The 13,998-nt window shown below is 44.3% G+C and overlaps 1 protein-coding gene across 1 annotated transcript in view; it reads right to left on the bottom strand.

The window, feature by feature from the left end:
- The window catches only part of igsf11 (immunoglobulin superfamily member 11), a 58,381-nt gene extending 52,587 nt beyond the window's left edge, over positions 1–5,794 (bottom strand). Inside the window, exon 1 of the mRNA XM_080844652.1 lies at positions 5,248–5,794. Within this exon, the coding sequence (XP_080700778.1) occupies positions 5,248–5,308 (61 nt within the window). The 5' untranslated portion in view covers positions 5,309–5,794. The remainder of the gene's footprint in view (positions 1–5,247) is intronic.
- Between the last annotated feature and the right edge of the window lie 8,204 nt (positions 5,795–13,998).

Genomic DNA, 13,998 nt, shown 5'->3' with positions numbered 1-13,998 from the left:
AACTGTATGGAGAGATAATGCTCTAAGTAATCCCCGGGCACGACCAACTGACCAAACAGCAGATCCACAGCGGGACAAAACCAAACGGAAACAAATGAAAACGAAACACAATGTGTCATCTGTGGCTTCATCCGTAGATGAGTGGGGAGGCAGCGGCTAGATGAACAGTTTAATATGCTTTTAGAATGTACAGATGGGATCCCTTGTCCTGCCCTCATGCTTACACGCATCAATCTACCGCACTAGCACACGTCAGGCTCCAGGCTCCAGGCTTAACGTGTTCATGCCAGCTGTGTTAATTTGTGCTGCGGAAAGAAAGAAAGAAAAAAAATGCATAAAGCAACATTTCTTTTTTTTCATCTAGGTGAGGGATGAAGGGATTGAATAGACGGAGAGAGACCAGGCGATGTCGACCCTCTGAAGACGCTGCGCATCCCAGACGGGGACTGTTACCTTTCTCTCTCTTTCTCCAGAGAGGGGCCAGCCCCTCTGCGTCTTGGCGCTTGTATATTTTTAAAGCATTAAAAGCTCTCCCTGTGGAGCCAGGCCAAACCCGTCGCTATCAGGTCAAGGAGAAATACAAAAATAAATAAATAAAAATGGCAATGAACAGAGCTTGACTGTGATGTCTGAGACAAATTGGAGAGGACAGACAAACTGAAAGGTTATGAATTACCAATGAAACTCACAAGCATGCAGCATGATTAATAAAACAGAGCCACCAACATAGTGCCTGCATGCCTGCGTTGCACTACTATTTCCATAGAAAGGAAAAGAGCCATGAAATTAATTCACGGGAGAGGAAATCTCTCCGATTGCGAGGTGATGTCATGGCATGAGTGATCATTCATTTTTTATCAATGTGAATGTGTTGGCAGATAACATGACAGTAAGCCTGTGATGGTGGGCCCAGTATATGCAGTAAATACTACGAGGAAGCTAACGTGAAGGGTTTTTTGCAGGGTAAATATCTTATGCAGGAGAAATTTCTTAAGCATCCCATTCTGGCGGCCCTTGAGTTATATTTATAAACTACCAGTGTCATGCATTCCATGGCCAATGATCTTTCATTCCGTAGAAAGGATTTCGGTTTTTGGAGGGAGCCCAGCACATCTCACACATTTTAGCATTTTGAAAATTGACTACAATAAAAATCCTCACACTTGCTAAATCTGATTTTGCCAAAGGGGACACCTACTAGAAACCGGAACCAGACAATCTTTTTTTGCCAGTATAATGATGCTTGAGTTTTTAGTCAAAAGGAAGGGAGGGGAAAACAGCAATGAACGGAAGCCTCCATTATTCAAGTCATAGTGGCAAGCTGTGAGCAACTATGGGCATTTTTGGAAATGACATTCAAGCTATTTGAAATTATCTGGTGTGTATTTTTAGAGTTCCAAAATGATCTGGTCCAGAGGCTTTTAGTAAACCTTTTGAATATCGCACTTCCAAAGAGACTGCTCACTGCTCATTCTTTTGGATGGATCTGTTCAGCCATAAAATCAGTGCGTCGTTTTTATTTAACAGCTGAAGGAAGGGGACCTAAACCTTCAGCACCAGGCCATTACTGCCAAATAACAACCACGCTCCATTTGTCATGATGACAACAATTCGCACCGGATGAAATTACTGTGAGGGTAAGGAGTTAAAACAGGTCTCCAAGCAACAAATTGCACCACTGTCCAGTAAGGAATAATTCTGTTGGATGTATGGTGACAAAAATGTAAAACCATTTCAGATAGATAAAATCACATCGGTATTGGCACCCTGTTGGCTTGTCTCACACATATTAAACCCAGCCTCAGGTGACTGCATGCCGAGTGGCTCGGGGAGACCCAATGGCACCAGAGGCATTACTGTCTATCCCATAACTTCATAAACTGTGCAGCTGAGAGAGGGGAATACATTCTGAGTCCCTTCCTTTGTTGAAGAGCCTAGTCCAATTATTGGCGTACCCCAGGAACAGTGCTCTGATGGTCCGCTTTGTGGCGAGGGGAGTCGTGTGTTGCTGGAATGTATTAGACCTCAACAAGACTTGTTTATAATTCTACTGCAATACTGAGACTTAAAAGGATACCATTACAGACTGGGAGTCACGGAATGCTATCTATTGAATATGCTTCACAAAAGCAGCTCCCCTTAGAATATAACATGGATGGATATCTATATGTTCATTTTGCTAAATGAGAAAAGCAAGGAGTAAGCACCAAGGTCATAGATTCAATTCCCAAGGAGCACACATACCATTTATATCCTACCCCTGTGGCCTATTGCTTGTTTAGAATAAATTGAAAAACGTGATACCTGAGACACTAATTTGCAAACCTCATCTGCAACACAATGTTTCTGAGTCAGAACAAAAACATAACAGCTTATTGCCTTGTGCCCTTAGCCTTTCCAACCTTACAGCTGAAAGGATGTAAAGTGGCATTTTTGGGTCCAACTGCTCTGCCATTCAACCTACTACTTCTCTTAAAATACAACCCGGCCCCCCATCATTTATTGATATATTTCCCAAGAACTGGCATTAACAGTCTACAGTTTCTCTTCAGCCGATTCCAGTCACTCATACACATGTACTCTGCAAGCAGTCCCAAAGGTCTTTTAATTTTTGAGAGGCTATTTTTAGCAAAAGATAATCGAGGTGGAAACTTCCATCTGTCCAATACACACACTCCAGCTGCTCCTTTTTTGAGGAGAAAAAAAGCATAATTATCTGCCTTTAATATCTCGCTGCCATGTTGCAGCAATTGTAGTACAAATGCTACTGTATATGCAATTCTACACTGGATCGTGAGTGGACGGTTTAGAAAAAGTGAAAATCTGTTCAAAGGCACAACATAAATGATGTATTCCTATCCTGAAACTGCAAGTATCTTGACACTGTAAACAAACGACGACTTAAACATTTAAAATGGATGGGAGACAAACACTGAGTTTAAATTTACAGTGCCTGTTCAGTCATTGACTCTTTATGAATAATTTTTTATAAAATTGAAAAAATATTTTTTTTTTTTAAAGATATAAAATGAAAACAGTTTCACAAAAAGAAACTTGTAGTCGCCATGCATCTTTACTTCATTTGTTTTCGTTTCATTCTCGGTTTAGTTCCGAGAAGTTCATAGTCACCACCTCTGATGAATTTTAATTGGCAGAATTGATCAGCATGCCGGATTGGTTCCCGGGGCCTGAAGCTGCACAGTGAGATCGTTAGAGCCGAGCTCAGGCAGTCAACCCAGTGAAACGCCAGAGGCTCCTCTTCTTTTTCCTTTTTTTCTTTTTCTTTCTTTAAAAAAAAAAAGTCAGCCAATCTCTCATTTATTCCGTCTAAATCATTTTATGACACTTTGATCTGGAACAGCACTTCAGTCAAAACCTGTGATGACTTTTTCATCAGAGCCCTCTCTTTTGAGGTTCTCTTTTAGTTTTTGCTCTCTCTAGGTATCACAGTTCATTTCACCGGCAAAGACCACCAACTCTGCTCGGGTCATTTATTAATGTGAAAAATTTCAAATTTATGTATTGAGGTCTGGCCGTGCGAATGGATGGCGACGCAAACTGGGCGCGACAGCTGGACACGGCCTGGCCAGAACTCAAGACAGATAGAGAAGCTGGGTTGGGGCACTACACATAGAGTCACCACTGACCAGGCACAAAGATGGCCTGATTGGAGGAATCATGGAGATATCAGTTAAACCTTACGGATTGGGTCAGTAGAGGTGACCAGTATAAAGACAGCATGATGACATGTACAGCCTTTCTGTCAGGCCAATGAGAGATATGGTAGTGACATGCCAGTTTAGACAAGCACTACAAAATGTAGAAGACCACTGGTTGAATAACACAAGGCTTACCCATATACATAAAGCTTTAATGAATCATTAAGTTCATTGCTGAAAAGATCGGCAGTTCAATTCTGGTATCCCCTACATGACAATCCATTTATACATCTGTTCCAACTCAGCACTGATATGGTTGTCATTGGTGATCTGTCTTACATTTTAGTTAAATAGTACTGATTGTCTGTAAATCTCCAAAGAGAGAGCAATGGTCACTATTGAAATATTTCTATAAGTGGGCTTGCCATAATTTGTCCGTTAGTCACCCTTGAACTTCCCTATTGCATAGAGAGGATACAATAAGAGAAACCAAAACAGTGAAGGGTTGAGTTTGGCAGCAAATGTCTGTTATAAAAACTGAATGAGAGAAATCTTTCAGCATGGTAAAATAGCAAATGTTTCATATTTGTCGAGACCTATATATAAATCGACTGCTTGATGGCTGAGGTAAAGAGTGGAGGTAAAAAAAGGTAGGTAGGACAGGATCTTACACCATACAATTTGTAGAATCATACAACTTCTCAACTAAGGATGCCAACACAGACTCTTGTTCGGAAATAAGCAAATAAACTACGAAAGTAAAACATAAAAATAAAAACAGGAAGACGAATTTGGAGGTATTAAAACACTTAGCATTTGTCCATTTCAAAGAAAACTAAGAACGGGTAATGTTATAATGCCGTTTGTTTTGCAGTACACAGTAAACTTCTGGACTCTGAATACACTGCTGACGATGACAACGCTTATCACGTGGACGAGTGCTCCGCTTAATCGCAAGGATTAGAGGGTGCAGACCTTCACCGTCTGGCTCTTCGTTTCCATTTCAAATACGGAACATTCAACTACATGTAGTTCTCGGTATCCGTAACATATACAAATGTACCTTTTAAAACAGTTTTTGTATACCCATATCAATCTTTCACTACTCCTGGAATTTCAAATATAAACTCCAGTAGCCTGGCAGAGGTTTAGTGACAGACAGTACATTGCCAACATTTTGCGAGGCCACGCAGACCCAGGCGATACAGAACTGTCTGTTTGTGAAATAAATCCCAGCCAACTGAAAATAATGTTGTATTGCGCATATTATGTTGTATTACGTCAAATAATAGTATCCTAAAGGCAGATACGACAGCGAATTTAACAGAGTTTGAGCTTCGGTGCAATGCATAGATTGACAGAACCCGGACGTTTACCGTCTGAAACAAGAAAATGTACACTGGACCCGTTAAAGTTTTATACTGTTGACATGTTGACGATACATAGGTCTTCACCGAGATCACTGTGCCCACCCTAATGAGTGACTCGCGCTACCAGTTTGTCAAAGAACCGTGGTGTCAACGAAAGTTGAGCACAAACCTTGCTTCAAGAAATCCTTAACTTGGGTAGGCTAAATAAAACTACTTACCCTCCATGCAAAATAAAACCAGCCAAGCAATCCATAGGTCAGAGTTGTGGAATTTCAACATTTTCGTGAATATCTGTAGAGACGATGGTGTAGGTTGTCTTGTCAACGGAACTTAATTGTTTCTCCACAGTTTCTTAGACGAAACACAACTCTCTTGCGAAAGCGAATACATGAATACTCAGAAAGGCGTCTCTCTTTTATCCGTCGTTGGAATATAACCCAGTTCTTCAAACAACGAAAAACAAACTAAAACAACGAGCAGCCCATAGCTGCATGAAAATGTTCTTTCTGATCACTTCTTAAATTGATATAGACCTTGCGTCCTCTCCGAGTTGATACCCTTCCGTCGCCCGCCCAACCTCATCGAACGTACAATACGGTTATCCCCTCAAAGCAACGTCACATTCACCGTTATATTATAAACACCGTCCAAAGGAGTGATTTCTGTAAGATCCTTAACAGTGCCATGGCTTGGCTTACTGTTGTTTCTTGTCCGTGGACAGCCCGTGCTCCTCATCAGCAGGCATGCACGCGTTCCCAGCTCTGCGCCGTGCCACCAACATTGATTGAAAAGTCTCGGAGACTGTTGCCTGGAGACCAATGACGCCCGTTGGAGGTGGAGGAAAATGATGCCCTCCTCTGGTTTAGTGAAGCTATAATTGTATGATTGATGCACTGCGAGAGTGTGTCATTTCCTGCAGGTAGATATTTTATGTAATGATGAGTGGTTGTGATTTCTTTGAGTTTTCCGGTTACTTTTAGGGTAATGCGGCAGATCAGCAGACTCTAGTGAGTATGACAATGTATTTGAAAAGCATGCACATAGACGTAGCGTTTCTTGTGTTCAAATAAATTGAAATGCAAATGCTAGTCAGTCAGTAGTTTGCAAATGAAATAATGCGCCAGCTTTAAATTAACTGCAAGGCAAGATTAAAAACAAAGTTTTGGTGCGCTTTAATTAATTGGGCAACAGTTGAGAAGCAATTGCCTACTGATTTTTTTTTTTTTGCAATGTCTTTTCCACTTTAAAAACTGGAAATTGGGGAATGTAAGATTAGTGTCGGCCTGTTCTTTCCCCCAGATTTCCATTGAGCGATTTGGCAGTTGAGCTGTGTAGTCTGTATTTTCATTCCCATGCTGTTTCACTTTCCCTCACACACAAGCTTCGCATTTCTATAAATGTACACTTGCTGCCCAGCAAAGCGACATGTGAAGTGTGTGAGGTAGCGTGCAGCAGTCCTCTGAAGCTACATGCAAAGGTAAAACAGCCCAGCACCAACTTACTGCTAAAGACCATGCCGCTCACACTCTGAAGTCAAACATTAGCACTTTCCAAACTTCACAAACACACAAACCCAAACATACTGTAGCGTGCCGGCATAGTCGCTCCCATAATGCTGTGCGGCGGGCGCATAATGTTCTGTGTGTGGTGCATTATCGCCCAACAATGTTTCCTAAGAATGTTCCTTAACTGTTCTAATGGCATGTCATAGTTCTATGGGGACTGAGTTCATATAGGGGTGTAGCGGAGATACAACCTGTTCGTGATTACGTGTACCAGGGCATAAAGCCTGTGCCATTTTGTGTTGTGTTGTGTCTAGTGTTAGTAGCCCAGGGACAGCGTTTGCGGCAGACCTCCAACTGTACGCACGGCGAGGCTACCCAACGTTCAACCAAAGCCAACAAGACGAGCTGGAGCTACAGGCAATTGTGCGAGGTGTCCAGCCGGCGCGATTGAGGGAGCACATTCGCCTGAGTACTCCTTGTTCGCTGGTGTCGGTCCTGGATGAGGCAGAGCAGGTGGAGCACATCTTATGTGCAACGGAAACCAGACACCGCATACGACAAGTGGAGTGAGGATGAGGAAGAGCTGGAGACGACGCGACAAGCATCAGCCAATCCCCCTCAACGCAGCTGGCGAGGGCAGAAGAGGGCAGCAAGAAACGAAGGCTGTTACAGGTGCAGAGAGCCTGGACACGTCTCAAGGAACTGCCCAGCTCCGGCGCCCCGTGCACATTTAAACTAGAGGAGGGTGACACGGCAGGAGGGATGTCGCCCACCTCCTCGACTCACGACCACCTGCGGCAAATGGGTCTAACCAGAGGACTGTATTTGGACTGTGTGTTGGATGGGGCCTGTGTCGCACACTTATCGTTACGGGGCTCCACCATTTCACCAGTGCAACCTGGCATACTCCCCGACACATTACCCGGGAGATCCCCAGGCTTGGAAGCAACGAAAATTATGAAAATCACCACCGTTACTGCACTGCAAAAAAATCAGCTTTCAAATACAAGAAAAAAAAGTAATAAAATGGTTCAAATATTGCTTAAAATAAGCTAAATTATCTGCCAACAGAACAGGAAGATTTGACTTACTAAGAGTTTCTAAAACAAATTAAAATAGCTAGCCTCAAAGAACCCATATATATCTTAAAACTAGTGTGGCCAGACTAAAAACAAGTACGTTTGTCAAAATAAGTAAGAATTATTTTCTCTAAATGTAGGAAATTGTACTTAAATTTAGCAAATGCTAGCACCATACTCTTGAAATGATGCTATATGTTAGGCAATTTATCTTGAAATCAGTACAACTACACCTATAACAAGTATATATGCCTAAAAAATAAAAATAATAATTATTTCCTCGAAATGTAGAAACATTTGCTTGTATTCAGCAAATGATAGCAACATCATCTTCAATTGAGGTTATATGCTAGGCAATTTACCTTGAAATAAGTTCAGCTTCTCTAAAAACAAGTGCATTTGCCTAAAAACGAAATAAATGTCAGAATACCTTATTTCGTAACGTAGAAAAATGTGCTTATATTCAGCAAATAATAGCACCATCTTCTTGGAATAAGACAATTTATCTTGAAATCAGTAAAGCTACACTAAAAACAAGTACATTTTCCTAGATACCATAAGAATTATTTTCTCAATATCTAGGACAATTTGCTTAAATTAAGCGATTTTGTCATTTTATTTATTAGCTTCAACATTGTTTTCTCAATCTCTCGTATCCGATTAAAGGCAAAAAAGCCCAAAAATAAAGCTTTAAAAATAATAATAATAAAAGTTATTTGTCCTAGATATTGAGAAAATATTTCTTTCTTTTTTGCCGAATTTAAGCACGTTTACCTACAAATTAAGATAATGATTTTTTTTTATATTTTTGGTATCTAGGCCAATGTTCTTGTTTTTAGTGTAGCTTGACTGATTTCAAGATAAATTGCCTAGCATGTACACTCATTTCAAAAGTATGTTGCTAGCATTTGTTGAATATAAGCACCTTTCCCAACATATTGAGAAAATAAATCTTAGATATCTTTGGTATCTAGGCAAATGTACTAGTTTTTAGTGTCGCTTGACTGATTTCAAGACAAATTGCCTAGCATGCAGACTCATTTCAAAAGGATGTTGCTAGCATTTGCTGAATAAAAGCACCTTTTCTTACATATTGAGATAATAATTCTTAAATATTTTTGGCATCTAGGCCAATGTTCTTGTTTTTAGTGTAGCTTGACTGATTTCAAGATAAATTGCCTAGCATGCACACTCATTTGAATAGGATGTTGCTAGCATTTGCTGAATATAAGCACCTTTCCCTACATATTGAGAAAATAATTCTTAGATATCTTTGGTATCCAGGCAAATTTACTTGTTTTTAATGTAGTTTGAATAAGAAGGATAAAATGCTTGATATGAGAAATTCTGACTTTGACAAAGCAGTTTTGTACTTGTCAGTGGGGATCAAACTGCCTTATAATAATGGCAATTCTAGTTTCAAGCATTAACATCTCAGTAGCCGTATAATAATTAAAGATATCTTATCTTACTAAGATTTCACTTTTTGCATTGTGGCGAGCGTGCTGACCTGAACAGGAGGAAAGTGGTGCGTGTGAGGATCAACCAGGTGACAACCCACCACCAGTTCTGGTTGGCAAACATTCAGGACGAGTGTATCCTGGGTTTGGATTTACTGGAGAAATGGGGGGCCATGGTGGATGTTTACCAAGCACAGCTTCACCTGGGAGCGGACACTGTGTCTCTACGTGCAACGGAGAATTCTTGTCAGGCGCTGCAAGGATTCGCAACATCGCCAACACAAGCCGCGCCTCTAGTTCAGGAGCACAGAGCGAGTATTACTGCACGGAGGTTTCACCGAAGAGGAAGACAGAAACAAACATCGCCTCACGTCCAGCGTGTTCTCCCGGACACGCAAACCACACCCCCAGCTCCCTCGACCTCCAGCCATCACATCACAGCCAGCCACCGCCAGCCCACATCACACAGCCACCGAGTCGGGGCATGCCAGTCTCGGCTGAGACAAAACAATCCCTACAGGAGATGTGTGTGTGCAGCTGTGAAGGACTGGACGAACTTCAGTGAAGGCAGGTACGAGACCTACTCCACAGGTATGCCGATATCTTCGCTGCTAGGGATGAGGATTGTACCCGCGCGAGTTTGGTGCAACATGAAATCGATACCGGAGAAGCCCGCCCGATTTGACTTCGTCCCCGCCGACTTCGTCACCAAGAGAGCTGTAGCAGAACAGAAGGTCAAGGAAATAGCCGAGGCGGGGGTGATTGAACCCAGCAACAGCCCGTGGGCGACACCTGCACTCCTCGTCACAAAAAAAGGCTCTTCATAGTGATTCTGCGTGGACTACAGGCGCCTCAATCAGGTAACGAGAAAAGACTCATACCCCCTTCCCCGTATTGATGATGCGCTTGATAGTATCTCTGGCTCCAGCTGGTTTAGTTCACTTGATTTACATAGCGGGTACTGACCCTGAAGCCTGACCAAAGACTGCATTTACTATCGGGCAGGGGTTATGGCAATTCAAAGTGCTACCGTTTGGACTGTCGAATGGACCCGCAACTTTTGAACGCTTGATGGAAAGAGTTTTGGCGGGCATGCCACGTAGTTGCTGCATAGTGTATCTAGACGATATATTATGTCATGCAACCAGCTTTTCCGGGGCTCTAGAGAGTTTGGGTAGAGTGTTCGGTGCTATCCGCGGGGCTGGATTAAAACTGCACCCAAAGAAATGCAACCTGTTGAGGAGACAGACTGGGTTTTTGGGCCATTTCGTGGGGGCAGCAGGAGTAGCCACTGACCTAGCTAAAGTGGACACGGTGAAAAGCTGGCCTGCTCCTCGTGATGTTGCAGAACTCAGGAATTTTCTGGGTCTGGCATCCTATTATCGACGTTTAATTCAGGACTTCGCTATGGTTGCCAGCCCAATGCACCAGCTGACGCACAAGGACCAGCCATTTCAGTGGACACAGAGCTGCAATGCTGCATTCCACCAGCTTCGGAGAGCACTGTCCGAGGCCCCAGTACTGGCATTTCCCATCCCCCAGCTACCGTTCGTTCTGGATACGGATGCCAGTGACATGGGGATCGGCGCGGTCCTCTCCAAGGAAGGAGAACAGGGGGAACAGGTGATAGCCTACTTCAATGGAATTATTGTGTCACCCGACGCGAATTGTTATCCGTGGTGCTGGGCATCCGCCACATAGGTACTTCTGTACGGCAAGCGATTTCAACTGAGAACAGATCACGCCTCACTCACTTGGCTGCTGAGTTTCAAAGAGCCCGAGGGCCAACTGGCTCGGTGGATGGAGACTCTTCAAGATTACGATTTTGAGATTCGCCACCGAGCGACCAGTGTCGCTACTGTCAGCGTACTGAGGCAAAGAGTCCAGCTGCCGCCATGCCAGAGCCTCACATGGTCTGTCGGCTTCAAGTTGGTCCACCGGACGACAGCACGACAGCGAGCAGCGCAAGCCAGCCCGACCCGGTCGATGGAGATGCAGCGGTGATCAGCACACATCAGCCCAGCAGCCCACAGCAGCCCAGCAGCGCACCTCAACCCAGCCCAGTCGACCGAGAGGCGGCAGAGAGCAGCACACATCAGCCCAGCAGCACACCTCAGCCCAGCCCGGTCAACGGAAAGCAGCAGAGAGCAGCACCCATCAGCCCAGCAGCCCACCTCAGCCCAGCCCGGTCGACGGAGAGACAGCAGAGATCAGCACACATCAGCCCAGCAGTGCACCTCAGCCTAGACTGATCGACGGAGAGGAGGTGGATGCCGCAGCAGAGGAGCTGCAGGAAGCACACTCTAAAGACCCGGTCCTCGCCAGGGTTTTGTCATGGGTATGTGCAGGTCAACGCCCACCATGCACTTGACCCTGAGACCAAGGCTTTGTAGTGGCCTTGCTTTGTCTCACACAATGGGCTGCTGCAACGACGCTGGCAGGCTCCTGACAGGCGTCATGATGTCCTCCAGCTGGTGGTCCCAGTTTGCTTACGAGCCCATGTGTTGGAGCTTGTGCACGGTGCAGTGGGGGCTGCCCACTTTGGCATATCAAAAACTCTTCACCGTTTACGAGCCCATTTTTACTGGCCATGATGCCGATGCGATGTACAGCTCTTTGTCCACTGCTGCGACGCCTGTACAGCTAAGAAAGGGCCTACGCAACCTACGCAACGTTCCCACGCCCCGCTATTGCAGTATGCAGTGGGGGCACCCATGGAGCGGGTATCAGTGGACGTGCTCGGTCCATTTCCTCTCACCAACCTCGGAAACCCCTATGTGATCGTGGCCATGGATTACTTCACAAAGTGGCCCAAGGCATACGCGGTACCTGATCAGACTGCCTCTACAACGGCAGGGAAATTAGTGACTGAGATGTTCTGCCGTTTCGGTGCACCTGAGGAGCTCCACAGTGACCAGGCGCGGAACTTCGAAGGGGAGGTTTTCAGTGAAGTCTGTAAGCGGCTGGGTATCAGGAAGACCCGGATGACTCGCTCCACCCGCAAAGCGATGGGCTGGTGGAGTGGTTCAACCGGACACTCGCTGTTCAGCTGGCCATTCTCACCAATCGTCGACAGCAGGACTGGGACTGACACCTCCCCATGGTCCTCTGGGCATACCGGACAGCAGTGCAGGACAGTGCAGGACCACAGCCCTAATGTTCAGACGAGAGCTGCGCACACCCATTGACCGAGTGTTTGACTCACCCCTGGAGCCAGAGATTGACGGAAAACCTGGAAAGGAGTACTACAGGCAGTTGCGTGAGAGGATGCGAGAAGTGCACGAAATGGCCAGACAGGCAATGTGCGCTGCTGGAGTTCGACAGAAGTGGGCTTACGACACACGCTGCTGTGGGCAAGAGTTCCACGCCGGTGACAAGGTGTGGGTATTCTGCCCGGAAAGAGAAAAAAGATTTTTCACCTAAACTCTGCAATCAGTGGGTAGGGCGTGTGATGTACTGGAAAGACTGTCTGATGTGGTGTACCGGGTTCGGGTGTTAGGGCGTCGGAAGGTACCCATACCGGCCGTTGGCACCGACTGGAGCAGAAAGAGACTGTGAGACAGCGGGCCCCGCACCAACATCGGTGACATCCCCAGCGGAAGCTCCGGAGGACGAAGTACTGCGTGTAGCCTTAGGTGCTAGGAAGCATATGAGAGGAACAAGCTCGACGCACTTGAAGGTTGTGTTGTGCAAAAGAAGCAAGCTTCACTGTTGTCTGAAAATGTCAACAGGCAGCTGGCTGAAAGCACAGAAGTAGTAGGCTTACCTTTTATTCGTAACTTAACTGTTACAGTTCATTGTTTTTTAAATAAGAGGCCTGACTTCTATGTTCACATCAAACTTGAAAATATTAAAAGAAAGATTTAAGCCATGGTTTAACTGCACTATAGGCTGAGTCCTTGTTTATCTGAAATGTGCACTTTATAATAAAATTTTGTACCGCCCTGTTTGGCAATGTTGTTTTTCAATAAAATAAAACATTGCATAAAGCAAGCCAATACACTTTTCCATGATAAGAGCATTAAAATAAAATAAAAATGATGTAAAAAAATGATTGAAGGAAAGTTTAGAATAGATACAAATTTGCGATTAATCGCGATTAATTAACTATGAGTTAACTATGACAAAAATGTGATTAATCGCGATGAAATATTTTAATCGTTTGACAGCACTAGTTACAATACATACTCACAAAAACTCACACACAAAAGGATCGCCTTTTGTCATTAGACTCACAAAACTATTTTCGAGGGGTGTGTGGGGGTGGCGAGTGGGGGGGGCGTTATTATGAGTGATGAAAAATGCATGCTGAAGATGGAGAGGGTGCGGCACTGGGCACTGCATCACGAAGTTCTGCGTGTAGCCTTAGGTGCTTGGAAGCATATGAGAGGAACAAGCTTGACGCACTTGACAGCAGAATAAGATACTTCTCTTGTATGCCCGGAGGCTTGGGCCCCTTCAACGTCTCTTATCTCGGGCGTGCAGCTCCCTCGCACAAAACAGACTTCTTCAGGAGACATTGCATTGGAGGGAAGAAGCTTTGAAACCAGGCGTGGTATCCGACCATTTCAACTATACATTTCCCATGTACCCCAAGACACTGATATCAAAGCAGAGGAGCATATCAAAGTATCTAATGCCTCATGCATTTTGCAGGAGCGTGGCTTAGGAGACTTACTGTAGATGAGGTGCTCAACCTCAGATGACCAAATTTCTCACTTTAATAAGAGCATATGTCTTGTCATTGGACATCTATGGACACCGTTAAATTTCAATACTGAATAAAAAGGAAGATATAATATCCAAATTAGAGAGTAAAGAATGAAAACCAGACTTGACATGCCTACCAGAATTTTGTCACACCATCTCATATCTGAATCATACTCTTACAATGACAAGTTTTCTCCAGTTTGCCCATGTACAAA

The sequence above is a fragment of the Sprattus sprattus genome (assembly GCF_963457725.1).
Source record: "Sprattus sprattus genome assembly, chromosome: 9".
NCBI classification, from domain to species: domain Eukaryota; kingdom Metazoa; phylum Chordata; class Actinopteri; order Clupeiformes; family Clupeidae; genus Sprattus; species Sprattus sprattus.
The sequence above is the reverse complement of the archived record's forward strand: the minus strand, read 5'-3'. Positions and strand labels throughout refer to the sequence as shown.